Below are 19,586 nucleotides of genomic sequence, written 5' to 3' on the forward strand. Positions count from 1 at the left end.
TATGATCATGAATACAATACAGATACTTTTTAAACTGCATTTTCTGCAAAGTTTTCTCTTTTTAAATCAATTACTTGGAAAGAGCGATTTGTCTGATTTTATTTGCTGGACATGAGCACAACTGGTGCTTATGCTACACACACACTGGGCTGGTTACTAGCTTGTTAATGCTGGAAATATTGTTATTTTAAAATGTCACTGACCAGGAAGGCAGTATATTCAGCTTGTCATAGTTTTATAGCCCTCACCAGTGTGTAGAAAAAATATTGCTACACTTGTTAAGGGGTGTAACACCAACAACGAACTCTTGGAAATATTTTTTAACAAAACAAAATCGAAGAGAGTGAGAAATAATGCATCAACATGCATAACTGAAATAAAAATAAACTTCCCATAATAACACAGCTTGATTATTACTTTTTGGGAAAGAGGAGGAAATCTACAATAATTTGTCACTTCATGATTTCACTCCAAATGAGAGCTTGCATTTCAGGTTTCAGTGTGTATTCTCTTTGCTCTCGAAGGCAAGCACATTAGATTTCTTTTAGAACACCTGCCTTCATCACATCAGAACATTTGAAATGACTGATCTTCCTATTTTTAGGAGCTTTAAGTTGTTAACAATTTTAAAGCACCTCAAGAGAGTAAGAGAAACCAGTGTCTGAGAATATATTGCCATATTCCCACATCCAATTCCTGGTAATGCAATAACAATGCTGTCTCTGAATGATTGGAAAATATATCACTTTTGTTAAAAACATATTTCATATGAAAATTTAAGCTGGTGTTATCTGCAATTGGAAGACAATTTTATGGTTGTGATGACAATGAGGATTCCACCATGGAATTTGAATTAGGATCTGGAAGCCTGCACCACTTTTCATCCTTCTCCTATCAATAATACACCACTGAGGTGAACATAATTCCTACAATTTGCTGGACATTACTGATTTGGATATGTTCTATAGTTCTCTCAACTATCCTTCATCCAATTTGCTGTCTTAAAGCATGTGCAATGTACTCCTAGGCCTAGCAAATATAGATTGGTCGTGATTACTCTATCCTAAAGATCCAAAACCCAATGAAACACAGTTTTTGCAAAAATCTACAAATCATAACACAAACTGAAATTGACTCACCTTGGGTGTCATTGCTATTTGGAAGCATAGTCTATCCACATACAACTTAAGTTGGATTAATTTCTACTGTATAAAACTGGTGAAGTAAATCAATGCATTCTCCATAGTAAATAATATTTATCTGATGAAATTCAAATTCACGCACGTGGCTTTATTCATTTTCTCCCTTAGTCATTTTACCTACCTGAACCCTTTCGAAGAGGTTGATTTGTGTCTGGTAAAGGTTTCCTGACAGTTGTGGGTCCCCAATTTACGAACATCTGACTCACGAACACTATCGCACACATGGTTTTAAAATCTGGAGATCCAACAGATGTACATTTCCTGCACTTGTGAGCAGCTGCTTTCTAATGTCCTGCATTGTGCTACAACTTGTGAACGAACTCCAGAAAGAACTCGTTCACAATTTGTGTTGCCTTTTTGAACATGTAAACCTCATCCCACAGAACTCATAGTTATTTACCTAGTCCCCAGATTATGAGAACACACATGCTGGACGATATTGCTACTCCAAGGTGTTAATCAAAGGCAATTCTCACCTACCTAATTCAGGTTGACTGAGGTGATATCCACCAATACCAACAAAATCAGCATAGTTGGAGATTTACCAAGCTTGTTTAGATCAGTAACTCAAGTCATGTAGGATTGCAAAGAGCAGTTGGTGAGAAGGGGCACAAATACTTGAGTATGAAATGCTGCACACGTTTTGTATTGTTCCACTGACCTAAAAATATTAGTCTTGAAAAATTATATTCCCAATATCGGGTATTTTAGTGTATAATCACCCCTTCTACTGCAAGTGCTGACTTAAACAATCAGATCTTAGGGCTAGTAACATTTGTCCATTGTCAGAATCTACAATCCTTTTCTCCTCCTCAAATGATGCCACTTCATGGCTAACATGTAACTGAAACTTACATAAGCATGATTTAGCTAGAACACAATTCTGAATAACAGCATCAACTGAACTTCCATTTGTTTGACAAAGTAGAAAATACATATTTTTTCAAAATAGAAATTAGCTGATGTTTTCCTTGAGACATTGGTCAAGAAGCTGTAAACTAGTTCAGACTGTCTCCATGGAGCTGAATATTTGTTACCTTGAGTCCAGATTGCAGTACACAATACAAGATTGAGGAGCTTGCAGACAAACACCTGTTCATTTTACAACTCTCTTGTTGCCAGTCCTGAAATTTTGACACTCTGTACTTACCAGCTCATCAATGTCCACACCATTGACAGGTGATGTCTTGTGTCGAGTGTTCCTGCTGTGACCGTGTAGGGCCTTTTTCCTCCCCGGCTGTTTGGCCTGCCTCGGAGGACGGCCCTGAGAGCCTGGTTTTCCTTTGGCAGCTTTCCTGGGCCTCACTTTAAAGAGCAAGAATTATATGCAGTCACTCTACTGACAATATATACCCTTTCATGCTTTATGACTCAAGTGGCATTCCAATCCAAAGACAAAACTTTTGTTCAAAGTTAAAGCTGGATACTAACAACTCTTTTACAGCACCAAATTTCTCATCACAATGCTGAAATTTAGATTGCAGGATTCGATGAAATTCATTTTATGAAAGTGGAAAGTATAAGCTTTTTCATAAAACTCTGCAACAATTTTTTCCCTACAAAGATGCAGATTCATGCTCAAATAATCGCACAGACTCTTCCCAACCACATAGTACCTATCCCTGAACAAATAAACAGCATTACATGAGACTATATGAATTAAAATCCACAGTCATTGGACAATAATTAAGACTTGGAAGTTTGGTTGATCTTTCACTTCCTTAGGGCAAAGCAGCACAGGCAATTTGTAGCTCCATTGTTGACATTTCAGATTAGCAAAGCTGAATAAGGTATGGAACATTCTTGAGCTGTACATGCAATACCAAATTAATTTAATTTTAAGCATTTTCCGGTTAACTCCACACTACTTATATCATTCTATTCATTATGGCAACATGGCAGCACAAGCAAGAGAACTAAATTAATATTTTAAAATTAAACCTGGCACAGGGCATGGGCAGGGCAATGTTTTGCAACTCACTTAGACAGTACCCATGAAGCAGCTTAAACAGAAGTAATTTAAGGGAGGCAGTGAAGAGATAGAATTCTCAAAGAGGGAAGTAGATCCAAATAAAACATAGATGGTCACTCCAAATTTTAAATTCTTAGGTTAAAGTTATTTCCCAGCAGCAGATGGTTAAGTTCAAAAACTTACATCGGAGTCTGGGACCCCCACGCTCCTCATAGTCCTCGTCCTCCTCTTCCTCGTCCTCCTCCTCCACTTCCTCTTCTTCATCCTCCTCATCTTCATTACCTTCATCTTCCTCCTCAGCATAATTTCTAAGAAGGTGGTGAAAACAGTGAAGATGTTTTACTTCAAAGCATGATTTTACATATATGCAAACATTCCTAACTAGTAGACATTTCAATTGGTGAATGTAGTTTTGAATGGATAAACAGATTTATATACCAAGTCCCAGTCACCTACGCTCACTGTGTTTACTGATCTTGATTTTAAAATTCTTACTTTTGTTTTCAAAATTTTCTATGTCCCCATCCCTCCCAAATGCTGTAATTTTCTCGAGTCTTGCAACTCAGATATCTGTGCTGTTCTAATTCTGGTCTCAACTCCAGCTTCTAGCAGCTTCACCACTGGTGACTGCACCTTCCATTACTCTGGAAATACCCTCCCAGCTTTTGTATTCAGACACTCCTTCAAAATGTCTTACTTTGACCAGGCTTTTGGTTATCTGGCTCAATTTTTTTTTGTGGCTTGCCTTGGTGCCATATTTTGCTTTAAAACATATGTGTGAATCACATTGGGCCAATTAATTGCATGAAAGGCATTACATAAATGTAACTTCATGATGCTGCATCTTATAATTCTGTTCTGCCAATTCTTAGAAAAACTCTCCAATTTCCCTCTGTTCCTACCCATTAAGGAAGAATGGAAAGCAACAACTCAATTTCTGCAAAAGAAAAATGCAATTCCCTGCTCCCAAATAAAACAGCATGTCCTGAATTATTACAAAAAAAAGTCTTCACACTAATCATGAAATGATGTTAACAATAAAACCTAATTTTAAAGTGCTGTGAGGAGTAAGCACCAACCACATACTGAATCATTTAACACAATCATTATTAGCATGTTGTCACTAGTTACCATGCTGACTGAACAGCAGACTCGCTGGCTAGACTATCCAACGATCACTATGTTCTCAAAAAGGCCCAAACCATAACTCTTAGTCTATTATGGGCCTTTGGGCCTCTCAGAGGTGGACTTAAAACTGAGGATATAAGGTAAATAAATAAACAAACAAGCAACCTTAATTTACAAATACTGAGCTGCTTTAAAATAGGTCTGATTATAAATGAAGTAAATTATTGGTCAGGAGTGCTGTCTAGGAAGTTGTATACAAAATAACTCAAAAGAAAAGAGGAGCTAGTCTAATACAACTTGAAACATTAACGGAATGCATAAGTAAGAGTTATTTTTAAAGTTCTGGACAGTTTGGTTGGTTGGAATCCATTTCAGCAGTAGCATTTTTTTTGCAACAAAGTTATAACAGTTCAGAAGTCAACAGGCACTGAAGTGGTAAGCTGGTTGAAGGATTACCTATCACGTGTGCCACGTCTGGCTGTGGCTGGCTGACACGCTGGACAGAGCCATTCTCCATCGGGTATCACATAGAGGGCTGGTCTCAAACAGAACAAGTGGAACGCCTTATTACATTCATCACACAGGATCAGCTTGTCATCTTCACCTGGACAGCAAGAAAACAAAGTCAGCCAAACACATCTGGCTTGCAAGCGGCGAAAAGTATACAGAGGAACCATGATTATCCAAATATCGGATTATCTGAATGAGATCTTGATAGAAACATTACATCAAAGAGCTGTTTCAACCCTGATTGTGTCTTTTGCTTACAATAATTAAAAATAATCTTGGCTCACCGAAATGCTGCTGAGAACAGTCCTGGACATCGATGGGAGCCCAGGTGCCAACTCCAAATGACTGACCTCCCGCCCTCTCCCCACACTTTCCCTGGAGTTCTACATAGGAGTGAACCCTAAAGCCCCATTCCCCAGATATTCTCTCTAATATTATCCTGTACAGGGCAAAGGTGGAACTTGCGTAGTAAAAAGTTGTGTGTGTGTGTGTGTATTTGGAGACTCATCCCACAAAGGCAGCAGCAGTCTTATGTTGGTGTCCAGTCCGGCTGCCCCGGAGAGGGAGGGGGACAACGGGGCGGTGGGGGGGGGCAGTGTTGGGATGGGGTTGGGGGGGCAGGGGTGTGTTTGGACAGGACTGGGGGTGGGCAGGGGTGGTGTTAGACGGGATTGGGGGTGTGCGGGGGGGGGCTGTGTTGGATAGGGTTGGGGGTGGGCAGTGTTAAACTGGGTTGGAGGCGGGGTTGGAGGGAATTGGAGGGCAGGCAGGGAGGGGCAGATGGGATTTGGGGGCGGGGGCTCCCATGCAGTGTGTTGAACAGGGAGCAGACTTAACAGAAAACTCCAAGCCCCGGAGGAAAGGCATTGAATCAATTAACTGAGTAATCAATTATCTGAACGAAATAGTGCCCGCCCATCAGGTTTGGATAATCGAGGTTCCTCTGTATACAGGTCTTAAGAGTTAGGTCAGTTTATTTTTAAAGATTAAAAACATTGCAGCACAGATGTTGTTGCTGTAAGCTATAGGCACACATCACAATATGAATTAAAAATAAAAGTATGAGTCGTTGATCTTGGCCAGGCCAGTATATGCCACATTCAAAGAAAATCACTAGGAACAAAATTATTTTCTTCAGTTCCAAACTAACTTTCAGAGTTGAGCCTCTCATTACGGAAAAAGCTGATGAAATCAAGTCACATTTTGTATTTTCATTTTACCGGGGAGTGCATGAGCAATACTACTACTTCATCAACCGTACCAAGATTTCCAAATATGCGATGAATAAGTAAATAGTAATGGTGCATTGCTTTCTGAATCATACTTTATTGAACCAAACTGAGTTTATTGATGATACTTCACTTACAGCAGTTTCAGAAATTGTTCAAGACAGGATCAACTTGGTAAACCCACCAATAGGATTGCTTGCCATTCAAACAGCAAAATCAGCATATGACAGATAGAGCTAAGTAACGGACTAAAGTCCAGCTCCACAGTCCTGCCATATTTATTGCCCACAATTCGTGATTTAAACAACAAGAGGCAGCAGCTTCACAAATATCCCAGCCTCAAAAGTGGGAATTCTAACAGATCAGTGCATAAAGGCATGAAGTGCTGAGTGGATGACACATCTTGGTCTCCTACTATAGTTCCCAGCATTATAGGCATTCCATGCCACATAAAGAAATGGCTGAAGACACTGGATACTGCAAAGACTATGAGCCCTGACAACGTTATAGCAGTAACATTGAAGACTTGAGCGTCAGAACTAGTCACACCCCTAGCCAAGCTCTTCCAGTACAGCTACATTGGAATCTATCCAACAGTGTGGAAAATTGCTCAGGTATGTCCTGCCCAAGGGCAAAGGTACGCTAGATCAAATGAGACTAATGACCCACTTTCAGTCTACTTGCGATTATTAAAGTGATGGAAAGGTTGTTGACATTGCAACCAAACAGTATTTTCTCATCAATAACCTGCTGAATGATGTTGTGTTTGGGTCCATCACACTCTGACCCCATTACAGTCTTATTTAAACATGGTCAATAGAGCTGAACTTTAGAGATGAGGCAAGATTTAAGGCTGCATTTGACTAAGTATGACAAGAAGGAACCCTAGCAAACTAGAATCAGAGATGTACAGCATGGAAACAGACCCTTCAGTCCAACTCGTCCATGTCGACCAAATGTCCAGAATTAATCTAATCTCATTTGCCAACATTTGGCCCATATCCTTCTAAACCCTTCCTATTCAAATACCTTTTAAATGTAATTGTATCAACCTCTCTGGCAGCTCATTCCCTACACACACCGCTCTGTGTGAAAAAGTTGCTCCTTAAATCCATTTTATATATTTCCCCTCTCACCTTAAACCTAAACCTAAAGCACACTAGCTTTCGGAGTGTCGCTCCTTCATCACCTGATGAAGGAGAAGCGCTCCGAAAGCTAGTGTGTTTCCAATTAAACCTGTTGGACTATAACCTGGTGTAGTGTGATTTTTAACTTTGTACATCCCAGTCCAACACCGGCATCTCAAAATCATTGCTAATTTACCACATCCATCCATATTATCCAAGGCTCCAACACACTTTCCAGGTGAAACAGTGACATACCTGCATTTCATTCAATACAGCGTACTGTATTGTTGAATAAGTGTGTACATGTGCAAGAGAGTGAAAGTGTACACAAGAGTGAGAGAGGAGCAGAAATATCCCCATGTTCATTAGCACTACAGTTTGAGAGAGCTATAACTCAAAAGGTGAGCAGAACAATTCAGCATTTCAGCAAATTCACAAACCAAGGATTTATTAAATGAAAATATTTATTCTGCTTTCTGCACCTTGACACACCAGTGATTTCAGTCTTAATCTCAAAAGTTTCAGCATTAATCAAACAGTTGTCACAGAAATTTAAAATAAAGTAGCAATATAATTCTTGAGGTTGAGGCTTTTATTCTGAGTACTATCCTTTCTGTATGGAAGGGAATACCTTCAATGGGATAGGTGACCTCCAAACTATCTCTCAGCTTAGTTTGAGATATTGCCCTTCCATACCCATACCACTGCTTGGAACAGGTAGTCCAGGACATCGCACTGCCACAAGGTACTCTCGATCGTCAATATAGTCGTTAATATAGGCAAGTGGTCGTTAACAAAGCTATCAAATGGCCCATGCATGTTAGTAGCCTGCTCACTGAAGCTTAGGGTGGGTTCCAACAGGGATATTTAGTTCCTGAGATCATTATAGAATTGATCCATTAATGGACAAAGTAGCTGAACTTCATAGGTGAGGTGAGTGGCTGCCCTTGATATCAAGGCAGCATTTGCCAGGAAATGGCATTAAGGCACCCTAGTAAATCTTTGTGGTTGAGTTTGTCACGGACTGGAAGCGAGGTCCCAGCACAGACTGGTGGCAAGCATGTAATGTGGAGAAAAACCTTGCATTGTTTGGAGTCATACACAAAGGAACATGATTGCAGCTATTGGAGATCAATCATCTAGTCACTGGACCTCACTGCAAGATGTCCTCAGCCATGTCCTCAGCTCAACCACCATCAGCCCCTCTTCCATGATCTTTGCTCCAACGTATGTTCAGAGGTGGGGATGCTTGGTGATGATTCATCAAATATTGAAATAGTCCACATGCAGCAAGATGCGAACAAATCCTGGTTTAGCTGATAAGTAGCAAATAACATTCTCAACAGATGAGATGGCAGCGCCAGCATGATAGGGGGTGTTAGGGTTCCTGGGTCCATATGCTCCAAGCCGGCTGCTTCTTTGTCTCTCTCTCCCCTTTTCCATCACTTTCTGATGTCATGTGGAAGCTGGAGGGGATTGAAGACTTCTGACTTTGGTAGGCCTGGAGCCTGGCCATGGGAATTTGGGCTGTCAGCTGTGGTGGAACTTGGTCGCATTCTTTGTGCAATGTAGGGTTAAGCTTGGTGCAGACTGGTGTCGAGGTCCGACGCAGTCTGCTTGAAGAACTGTAATACTGAAATTCTTATTTTTTAAATTTTTCTCATTTATCCCGAAGATCCTGTAGCTAGGTATCTTTATACCTAAGATGGTGCCATAAGTGGTGACTGTGTAAACATTTCACAGCACTCATGTGAGTACATGTGACAATTTACCTAATTCTAATTCTAACAGTGAATGGCAGGCAAAGACCACATCCAACAAGACCTTGATATTCAATGGTATGGTCACTACCAGTTTGATACTTAGAAACATCCTGGGGTTGAATTTAACATTGAAAAGAAACTGATCTAGACCAGCCATATAAATAGAATGGCTACAAAATTAGATGTAATTGGCTTGGGACCTTGTAGAGAGTAATATCTCCCAATTGCTCAAAGCCTGTCCACCATCTACAAGACAGAAGTGACAGTGTGATGAAAAGCTCTCCCATCCGTTTGGATGATTGCAACTCCAACAACCATCAACAATCTGAACACAGACCAGTTCAATGCATCTGTTTGATTGGTAAATCATCCATCGCTTTAACTATTCACTTCCTTCACCACTAAGTACTGTGGCAGCAGCATGCACTCCAGCAACTCACCTAAGGCGATTTAACAACATTTGAGAAACCAATACGCAACCTATACCATCCTGGAAAAGACAGCAAATGCATGGAACATCAATATTGCAAGTTCCCAATGAACTATATTTCATCTTATTTTGGAACTACATTGACATTCCCTCACTGCCACTGGATCAAAATCCTGGAACACCCTTCTCAACAGCACTGTTGGTGCATATTCATTTGATGAACTGTAGTCACAAGCAGCTTACCACTACTTTCTCAAGGGCATTCAGGGATGGGCAACAAATGGTGGTCCAGTCAACAAAGTCCACATCCCATGAAAGACTAAAGAATGTTTTTGGGCATTTTGAAAACTCTCAAAAATGCCAAGAACATAAAGGAGGTATACTGGCATCTGACAACAGGAAGCAAGGTAAATATTTCTCGTTGAAAATCTTAATCGCAATACTCTTAAACCACATTTTTAAGCTAGGACTTTTGCTTCAGGTAATAGTTAACCAGATGTGTATTTTCTTTTTAATCTATATTTGTGAAAATGTCCATTGAAACAGATCTAATAATGTTTTCTACTGACAGGTTTCTAACACAACAAATTTTTAAAATCAGTTCATGTGGAATCATGAGCTTACCTTTCTTACGACACACTTTACATCGGGCATTTTCAGTTGACATATCCCATTTGATACAGGCATCCAACATTCCGAGCAGTACATGCATACGAGAGAAGGTCTGAGCCTCTCGTATAGCACACTTCCACAGCTCCAGGGCAGAAGCAACCTGTGGCAAGTTAGTGAAGAGACAATTATAAAATAAGAAAGTTTAGAAACAGAAAAATTCTGATCCTTACTGGTTGTAAATAAACAGAAGCATAGCTAGGAAGGGAAGTCCAGAAGCGGTTACAGTGTTAGTAAAATCTTCAAGCAAAATGTTGCAAAGGCAAGCTGTGACTAAACACAAAAGAATAAAGAGCAGATACAAAGTTTTCTTCAAATTACAACACATTAATAAGGAGAAATAGTATATTCATTATATAGTATGACTACAGACAACCAGGCTGTTCTGTTTGCAGATTCAATGACTGATACACTGATGTATTGATTCAGTATGAAATGAAGCAATTTAATGATTCATATTCAGTCTCATTTTAGGAAATGTTCTCACTCCTTAAAGCACATGTGAAAAACATGGACAGTGTTTCTGACTACAAAGATCATCATACTCGTAACTTATACTATCATATAGCTAGAAGAAATGCAAATGCTTCACAAATCTGATATATTTAACAATAATATAAGTGGAGTACTTTATATTGAAATATTCCCTTTAGACATTTTCTTAACTTTTAACTTGATGCAAATAAAATTATTTAGAAACTACCTTCACTGATTTCTCCAAAGAAAGCAGTCTCATTGCTACAACTCATTCTGCGAAGCACAAATGACTAATTTTCAATTGCAAGCCTGAATAGTGAGCTTAACCTTCCTGGTAGCCTCAAACTCCAATCATAATCTTCCAACCAAGCAGTTCCTAACAAAGATCAACTCATCTATGTGAATTCTCAATGACAGTTTCCTCTCTAGCTCAGGTGCACCAAGGACGATCACAGAACCCACCCAGTCATACTAAGTGATGTCAATTAACAGTACAGAGGAACCTTGATTATCTGAATATCAATTATCCGAAGGAGATCTTGAGGTCCTGACAGAAACATTACATCCAAGCGGTGTTTCCAACACTGTTCGTGTCTTTTGTTTAAAATAATTAAAAATAAACTCGGCTTACTGAAATGCTGCCGAGAACTGTCCTAGACATCGATGTGAGCCCAGGCACTGTCTCCAAATAACTGACCACCCGCCCTATCTCTCTCCTCACGTTTTCCCTGGTGTTCTACACAGGGGTGTACCTTAAATTCTCCTTCCCCAGATAATCTCTCCAACATTGCCCTGCGCAAGGCAAAGGTGGAACCTGTCAAAAAGTTGCATGCATGGCTGCACGCATGTGTGCTATTTTGAGACTCATCTGCTAAAGGCAACAGCAGTCTTATTGTTGGTGTTCAGTCCAGCTGCACAGGGTGTGTGTTGGGGGGGGCGTGCAGCACAGACAGGGTTGGGGGTGGACAGGGGCTCACACGCAGTGTGCTGCTGCCTTGTCTCCTGAACGGGGAGAGAACTTAGCAAGCACTGTGTCAATCCCATTGAACTGATGGGGGCGGGAGGCTACAACAATGCTGCAGGTCCCTTACACACAAGTGTATCTCTGCTCATAAACAGACCCTGAGACAGAGAGGGAGCAAGGAAGGCAGAGCGAGGAAAAAGAAAACTTCAGAAAATTCACGAGCCCCAGAGGAGAGGCATTGAATCAATTAACCGTCTAATCAATTATCCGAATGAAATGGTGCCCGCCCATCTCGTTCAGATAATTGAGGTTTCTTTGCACTGTATACAGATTGTCAGTTGGAAGTCACACCTCTGATGTGCAAGCTCAATGACAATGGCTTACCAATTGAACCACAAAAGTAGCTCAATCACCATAGAATCCCAAAAGTATGGAAACAGCCCATTTAGTCCAACGAGCCTACACCACCCCTCCAAAAAGCATCCCACCCAAACCCACTCCCCTAATATATCCCTGTCACCCTCATTTCCCATGGTTAATCCACCTAGCCTGCACATCCCTGAACACTATGGGTAATTTACCATGGCCAATCTACCCAACCTGTACATCACTGGACTGTTGGAGGAAACTGGTGCTCGTGGAGAAAATCCACACAGACACAGGGAAGATGTGTAAACTCCACACAGACAGTCACCCAAGGCTAGAATCAAAACCAGGAACCTGGCACTGTGATGCCGCAGTGCTAACAACTGCGAACTTTTAAAAGTTTCTTTTAAAAAAAATAAAGCTCCCTCTACTTTTAGCTATTTCAATCAACATTTTCTGACATGTTATGGCACACTTCCGGAGCAGATGGGACTTGAACCTAGGCTTTCTGGTTCAGAGGTAGAGACATTACCAATGAGCAAGAGTGCAAAGAATGCAGCACTTTTTAAATAAACCATAAAGACATACACTGGTCCAACTCATCTTATAGATCTTTTTAAACATCAATTCATTCAGCACATTATGACGTATCTTTGGAGCAGATGGGACTTGAACTCCTCGTTAAGAAGTTGGGACACTACCGTGGCATCATTAGAGCCACTGAGAACTCAGCTCTTAAATACAAAGTTTGATGAGCATCAACAACATTCACTGCTCGAGTTGTTTTGTCTTTAAATAGGCCTGTATTTCGGTCTCTGATAATCAGAACAATTTATTAATCACAAACTTTGGGAGTTTTCCAATTACATAAAACAGAGATGCATGGTATGACAATGCCATGTCTATGCTATAAAAATAAAAAATACAAGCCAGCAGTCAAATTAAAATCGAAATCACTCCTTGCCATCTGCTATTCTCCAAAGCACACTAGAGTCTCTCCTGATAATTTGATTCAGTTTACAGTCTGTTCTTGCTATTACTGGCTAGACAAATGGATAGTCAATGGTCACCACACATGGCTAGATTAAATAAATGTTTATTCAGCAATAACTGATTACTGTGGAACACCACCAGCACCTAAATAGAAGCAGGCAATGTCTTAAGTAAAAAATAGCAGCACAGTACTCTACTTCATGAAAACGACTAATCAATTACTGCCTGTTCCTGATGTTATCCCTCTCCTGAAATACATAAAATAAATAGCTATCTCATTCAGTTACACTTGCTGATACTGCCCCCTCTCGTTCACACCCATGCAGTGTAATACAACTGTATTCAGCTACATAAGACCAAAAGCCATAATAAGACCATAATAGAGTTCCGCACCATTATTCTGTTTCACAGATGGACTTAATACCAACAACACAAGTACTCACACTGACTTTGCACAAAAATTACTGAAATGCAATGCGCTCATATTTGCTTACTTGAATTGCACTTACTTCAAATGCACAACACTTTTTCCAAAACTGGAAGCAGCACTTTCAAAGTGGGATAAAATAGTGGTACTATGAAAAATTAGAAGCAATGAATTTTATGCAAATGGAGTTCATTATGTAATGTTAAAGCAAATTGATTTAAACATGATTTTCCTTTTAATGTACTAGCACAGTTAAGGCTGGTGGAAACACTCCAATCAACCACACTTCCATTTTGCCATTGAAAGTTGGGTTACACTAAAAACAGAACTTGCATTTTATGGGGTTTTTTAATGCAGTAAAATGTCTCTTGTCCTTCATAGGACTGTATTTAGATAAAAAAATCAACACTGAGCCAAAGGAGACATTAGGACTTGTGACCAAAAGCTTGGGCCTAGAGAAGAGTTTTAAGGACCAGCTTTAAAGAAAATAGTTACAAGGGAGAGACAAGTCCAGTAATCCAGAATCCCAGACTAATGTTGTGGACAACATGATTCAAATACCAACACGGCAAAATTTGAATTAGAACATAGAACAGTACAGCATAGAACAGGCCCTTCAGCCCACGATGTTGTGCCGACCACCGATCCTCATGTATGCACCCTCAAATTTCTGTGACCACATGCATGTCCAGCAGTCTCTTAAATGTCCCCAGTGACCTTGCTTTCACAACTGCTGCTGGCAACACATTCCATGCTCTCACAACTTTCTGTGTAAAGAACCCGCCTCTGACATCCCCTCTATACTTTCCTCCAACCAGCTTAAAACTATGACCCCTCGTGTTAGCCATTTCTGCCGTGGGAAATAGTCTCTGGCTATCGACTCTATCTATGTCTCTCATTATCTTGTACACCCCAATTTGGTCCCCCCTCCTCCTCCTTTTCTCCTTTTGGAATTCAATATCAATCTGGAATAAAATGCTAGTCTAATTGCAATGAACCTGTCAGTGTTTGTTACAAAATCCATCTGGTTCACAATGTCCTTTAGGGAAACAAATCTGTTAAGTCATCAGGCTGAAATTCTAATATGTACCTTAGCTTCTTCAGCCATTTTCTTCTCCTCATCGATTTCCTCTACTTTTGTTTCCTCGCCTGCTTTTTTCTTCTTTTGTTTGGGTGCCATAAAACCTTGCAGGAATTTCTTTATTATACACTCTTGCAGTGTGATCACACACTCACCCAAATCTTTCAGGCTCTCCAGCGAGCGTACCTGGTAGATTAAAAGCAAAAGATTAGAAAGCAGTCACTTGACAGCAGGCACAGGTCCAATAATTATGGCTGAGAAAGTAGAGACTTTGGAAAATCCAAGTCTACCCAGTCTGACTCAACAATATGATCCTATGCACCAATGGCAGAAGAGCAGAAAATGGTTGGACCCCAGTCTCAATCAGCATTACAAAAAATAAATTGACAAGAACTACTCACTTGCTCTCAATTTCCTAGAAAGCAATAGCTAAATCTCAGAAGTAATTTACTGGCAACAATTTGCACGGGGACACTGAAAACATGAACATAAGCATCAACAGAGGTTCTGCATCCCTTACCAGAAAAAAATGCTGAATTACTAGGAAGATAATTACTTTTCTTTTATCTCCCTCTTCGCTTATCCTCAAATGTTGAAATTTTACTTCTGCATTTATTTATACATGCACTAGCCACTACATGGTTCTCACCCATCTGTATCTTCACACAAATGAGCAGAAATCGGCCATTTGGCCCAGGATAACGCTTGACTCCCTTATTTGTCAAAAAAGTTTCACTGCCTTAGAAGTATTCAAAGCCCCTGTTTCTCCATCATCCTCTGGGAACAAAGTTCCAAAGGCTCATAATCTTCAGAAAATGAGACTCCTAATCTGAGTCTTAAACAGGAGACTGCTTATTCTTACACTGCATTCACTTTGTTTTAGTCTGGCTCCTCCCTCATATTCTTGCAAAGTTCAATAAGGTAACTTTAATTCTTCTAAACACAAATAACAACAGTAGAAGCCTGTCCAACCTTTCGTCAAAAGATACCATCCACTTCCCAGCCAGTTGACTGAACTTCCTCTGAATTATTCCTAACCCAAGATGCGATATCACCAATACCATACAAGTCTGTAGTAAAACATGCCGACTTTAAGTTTTCTTCCCTGCAATAAGAAAAATTCCATTTGTCTTGCTAACCATTGGCGCAACTACATCCTAACTTTGTGATTCATGTACCAGATCACCCAAATCCCTCTATACATCTGTATTCTGCAATCCTTCTCTATTTAAGTAGTATGATACTTTTCTATTGCTTTCTGTCCATGTAGACAAGTTCACATCTTCCAGTCCATCCACTTAACCTAACTTTATCCCTTTGCACTCTCCATTCTCTTCATAACTTTCTTTCCTGTCTGTCTTTATATCATTAGCAAACTTAACCATACATCTGGCACCTTCATCCAATGTCAACCGCATAGATTACTACAGCCACAGCAGTTCACACTGATTCTTGCAGTACCAACTAGTGACAACTTCTCACTCTGAGAATGGTTCTCTGATTCATGCTTAGTCCTACATATCTGCTTGGTCCTTGATGATGAATGTTCTTCAAAATTAGGGGCCTATTGAACTGTCTCTTAAATGTAATTAGAGAGCACCTTTCTAAGAAGAGCACTGCAGTTCTTGGAACTCAGTGACAAAAAAATCCCATCGCTCTAAACATTTTGTCAATCATTTAAAATCAATGACTTCTAATTATTGACCAATTTACCACTTTTTTTGCTCTTTAATCTCCAAAACCTACAAACTAAAAATCATTCTTAAGTCACATCATAAATTTCTGAGTCCTAACTTTTCCAACATCTCCTTGTCATTGAAGTTTTTCATTCCTGGTTCCATTACAGTAAAGTTTGTCAGGCATTTCTAAAATATGGGGTCCAAAATTGCCTACAACAGGGTTTGGGGGCCAGGACCCCAAGTGGGGTCAGAGCTGAATCGCTCGGACTCCAGATTCGTAGATGCCAACAGCCACCTTCCCATCCCAGATCTTACAGTTCTCACTGAGGAGTCAAGACAATTTTCAAAATGGCCCACAATACTTCAACAGAGACCTAATTGGAGATTTGTAAAGTTTACTATGATCATTTTTATTTTGCATTCTATTCCTCTCATGTCTACTTATGGAATGAGAATCTTCATTAAAGTTTGATCTTTTTAACCAATTTAGCAGCTTGCTGTGCCATCTGCAAAGATTAATGTAAATGGACATAAGGTCTCTGTGATCATCTACCTTTTCAAAATTATGCTGTTTATATTACACTGGCTTTCAACAGCAGTCCTTCAAAATTGCATAATTTTACACTTCTCTATACTGAACTCCAATTGCCATGTTTTTGCCCATATCATCCTTAACCCACTCTTTCCAATTGAAAGTTTAATGGTTTTCAATAATTTAACACCACTCTTATTAAGTTAACACCCAACCTCTAGTGCTATTGCTATGTCCAGTAAGAATTGAAGAGTGATAATCAATTTTACTCATTTCTACCTTTCCTCGGTTCAATAACCTAGAATGCATTCCATCTAGACCTGGCTGACTTACCAACTTCCAGAACGGTTAGTCTTTCTTACTTAGTATTATTCTGTCCACAACACTAATCTCCACTTTCAGTACAATTTTCACATCCTCCACTTCCTTTGTGAAGACTTCAGACTTTTGTAATACCTCTACATCACGACTTCCCTTTAGATTTTGAAATGTGCACAAACATTTGCTGAGTTAAATGCTTATAAAATGTTTTAGAGATTAATACAATTTTTTTTTCTGCTGACCTTTTCTTTTAACTTCTCTTTGCCTTCTGGACTAACTTCTTCAATTCCCTCCTCTATTTCCTTACTATTCCTGGTTATTAACAAAATTTTGTTCTTGATGTAATACTTGAAGAAATGATAGAAAAAGCATTTCTATAGAGAGGTTGATTTATAAGAATGTAAAAACTCAGTTGAGAAAGACTTTTTTAATACATTTATGATATATATATATATATATATATCATATAAATAAAATAAATTGTTATTTTAAATCCTGATAATATGCCCAAATCTAAATTTATCTGAATAGGTGTCTGGAACAACTATGCTTTGCTGGGCGAGGACCCCAGAGTTTTACTGTCCCACATTAGGGAGCAAAGTAAACAACTGGAACTAAGCCAAACTTTCATTCTGACATGAAACTGGAAAATGAAGCACTGATTCTTTTAGCTCTCCTTTGCTGGGAACCAGTTCATGGATTCTGAACAACTATTACAAAGAAACACTGTGCTAAAATCCCCTGTGTAATACAGCTGGTCACCATATAACTAGCTCTTTGCTAAGAACAGTAGCATGTTTGTATGATTACTCACCCTCTCCTCAAACTCATCACATTTATCCATGTAGCCTAGCCCTCCCTTTTGCAGTCGAGTTGCCACTTCAATCAGGTCAGTTCGCAAGTAATTGAGGAGCTCCTGATGGCCATCACAGGACTTGAGGCCAAGATTTGGTTTCCGTGCCAAGTGTAGTGAGTGAAGGATATCTTGATACCTAAAAATAGAAGCAGCTATTTTTAAAACATCAACCTATATTAAGCCAATTATGCAACAAAGATAGATTTTCCAGTTAATAAGCTCAATAATTTTTATATCAGTATAAAAGACAGTCAAGATAGTTGAAGATGATGACTGATAAAACCGGTCCATACAGATGGTATTTACAAGTAGACTAATCTATAGTATGAAAAATTAGTTTATTTTCTATAGTAAGTTGCAGTCAGTGCTCAATTACAGGGAACACTTCGGTGTACTCAAAACATTGTTGACTAGGAAGATAACAAAATTAAATCAGGTGGTGCTCCTTCTCAATTTGCAACAGTGGCTTATTCCGTAAAGTGTGCATACATAGGTCAGGTCAGTTCTGGTCATCCTCGCACCCAGCTTCACTCACATCACTATAATGTAATTAAATAACCAGATTCAAGAGTAATCATTTACTGAAGGTACTACAAAGTATCTGGCCTTGTGAAACATTATTCCCAGAACAAGTTAGCATTCCCAACAGTGAAAGGGAGATAAATGTGAAATATAGAATACTTAAACATTTTCTCCACTCCAATTACAGGCAATTTATTAAACTTAGAAATGAAGAAAATAATAAAACAGATTTAAACACAGGCAATCAGATAGCTCACAAAAAAGTCACATGACTATAGTCGAGGGAGTGCAGTTGATCCAATTACTATACACCCCTGATTTCCATGTATGTATACACTTCCTTCAGAGAGCATTGATTATCCATCAGATGCAGGAACCAAACTGTTTATCCATTCAACTCCTCAGGAGTTCAAGATCAGTCTTATTACCCAAACAAGATTAAGTGACTCAGCACCAATGACTGACTTTCATACAATTCAAAATTACTCTACAATATATTTAAAACCAGCCAGTTAGCGATCTTGTTTTACATCCTTTAGCAGATAGATGCAAAGTGTTGTCTCATGTTCTTAAACAAAGTATTATTTTAGTAAGTCAATGTCTTTTGTCACTAATGACTTTGCAAATCATTGCACAACAACCAGGTCCCAGTGGAAAGGCAAGAGCTTCAGGGAAAGTCAACTTGAGTACACTGTACAACAAGCTAAGAAAGTAAATGGCTGTTGTTTCTTTTTCCAAATGAGTTAACTAATTTGTTCCTGGAAAACCACAAGAGAACCTCTCTTTTCACAAACTAAATCTTCCTTAACTTAGATGGTTAAACCAAGATTACTACATCAAGAATTGAGTACATCAGCTGACAAGCAAATACCAGTCTAGTGGAGAGAAAGAATAAACGCAAACAATGACAATGGAAAAAAAAATCTCTCTATTTAGCACTGCACCTTTAAAGATTCTGGTCATTAAGTTTGCACACTTAAAATACTGAGTCACTTTGTCGGAGGAGGAAATATTTTCATCAACGTTATGTCATGTTCAGCTTTGCTTTGAATAATTATCTTACTTCAGCCTTATAATAAAACTAAGTAAGCTAATTATGGAAACAAGATCGCTTGAGAACAAATAAAATTGCATGCTTTGCAGAGACAAAAACCTGTAAATCCACTCAAAATATGCATTGAATCAAAGACTTGTATTCAGTAGTTACAGTAATGCAATACCAGGATAGTTGAAAGCTTAAATTTGCAGGTTAATGATAAGCAGGCAAATCAGTAGGTAAAGTGAGTGTAACATACTGAAAAGGAAGGTCCCAGAATCCATCCTGAGTTTGTACCCAGT

At 39.2% G+C, this 19,586-nt stretch overlaps 1 protein-coding gene across 2 annotated transcripts in view; it reads right to left on the reverse strand.

Moving 5' to 3' along the window:
* The window catches only part of baz1b (bromodomain adjacent to zinc finger domain, 1B), a 95,307-nt gene that overhangs the window by 23,544 nt on the left and 52,177 nt on the right, over nt 1–19,586 (reverse strand). For both annotated transcript variants that reach the window (XM_072589447.1, XM_072589448.1), the window contains 6 exons: nt 17,685–17,862; nt 14,348–14,524; nt 9,986–10,133; nt 4,759–4,906; nt 3,358–3,482; nt 2,353–2,507 (listed from right to left, as the gene is read on the reverse strand). In XM_072589447.1, the coding sequence (XP_072445548.1) occupies nt 2,353–2,507; nt 3,358–3,482; nt 4,759–4,906; nt 9,986–10,133; nt 14,348–14,524; nt 17,685–17,862 (931 nt within the window). The remainder of the gene's footprint in view (nt 1–2,352; nt 2,508–3,357; nt 3,483–4,758; nt 4,907–9,985; nt 10,134–14,347; nt 14,525–17,684; nt 17,863–19,586) is intronic.

Source organism: Chiloscyllium punctatum, chromosome 19, assembly GCF_047496795.1.
Source record: "Chiloscyllium punctatum isolate Juve2018m chromosome 19, sChiPun1.3, whole genome shotgun sequence".
Classification (NCBI taxonomy): domain Eukaryota; kingdom Metazoa; phylum Chordata; class Chondrichthyes; order Orectolobiformes; family Hemiscylliidae; genus Chiloscyllium; species Chiloscyllium punctatum.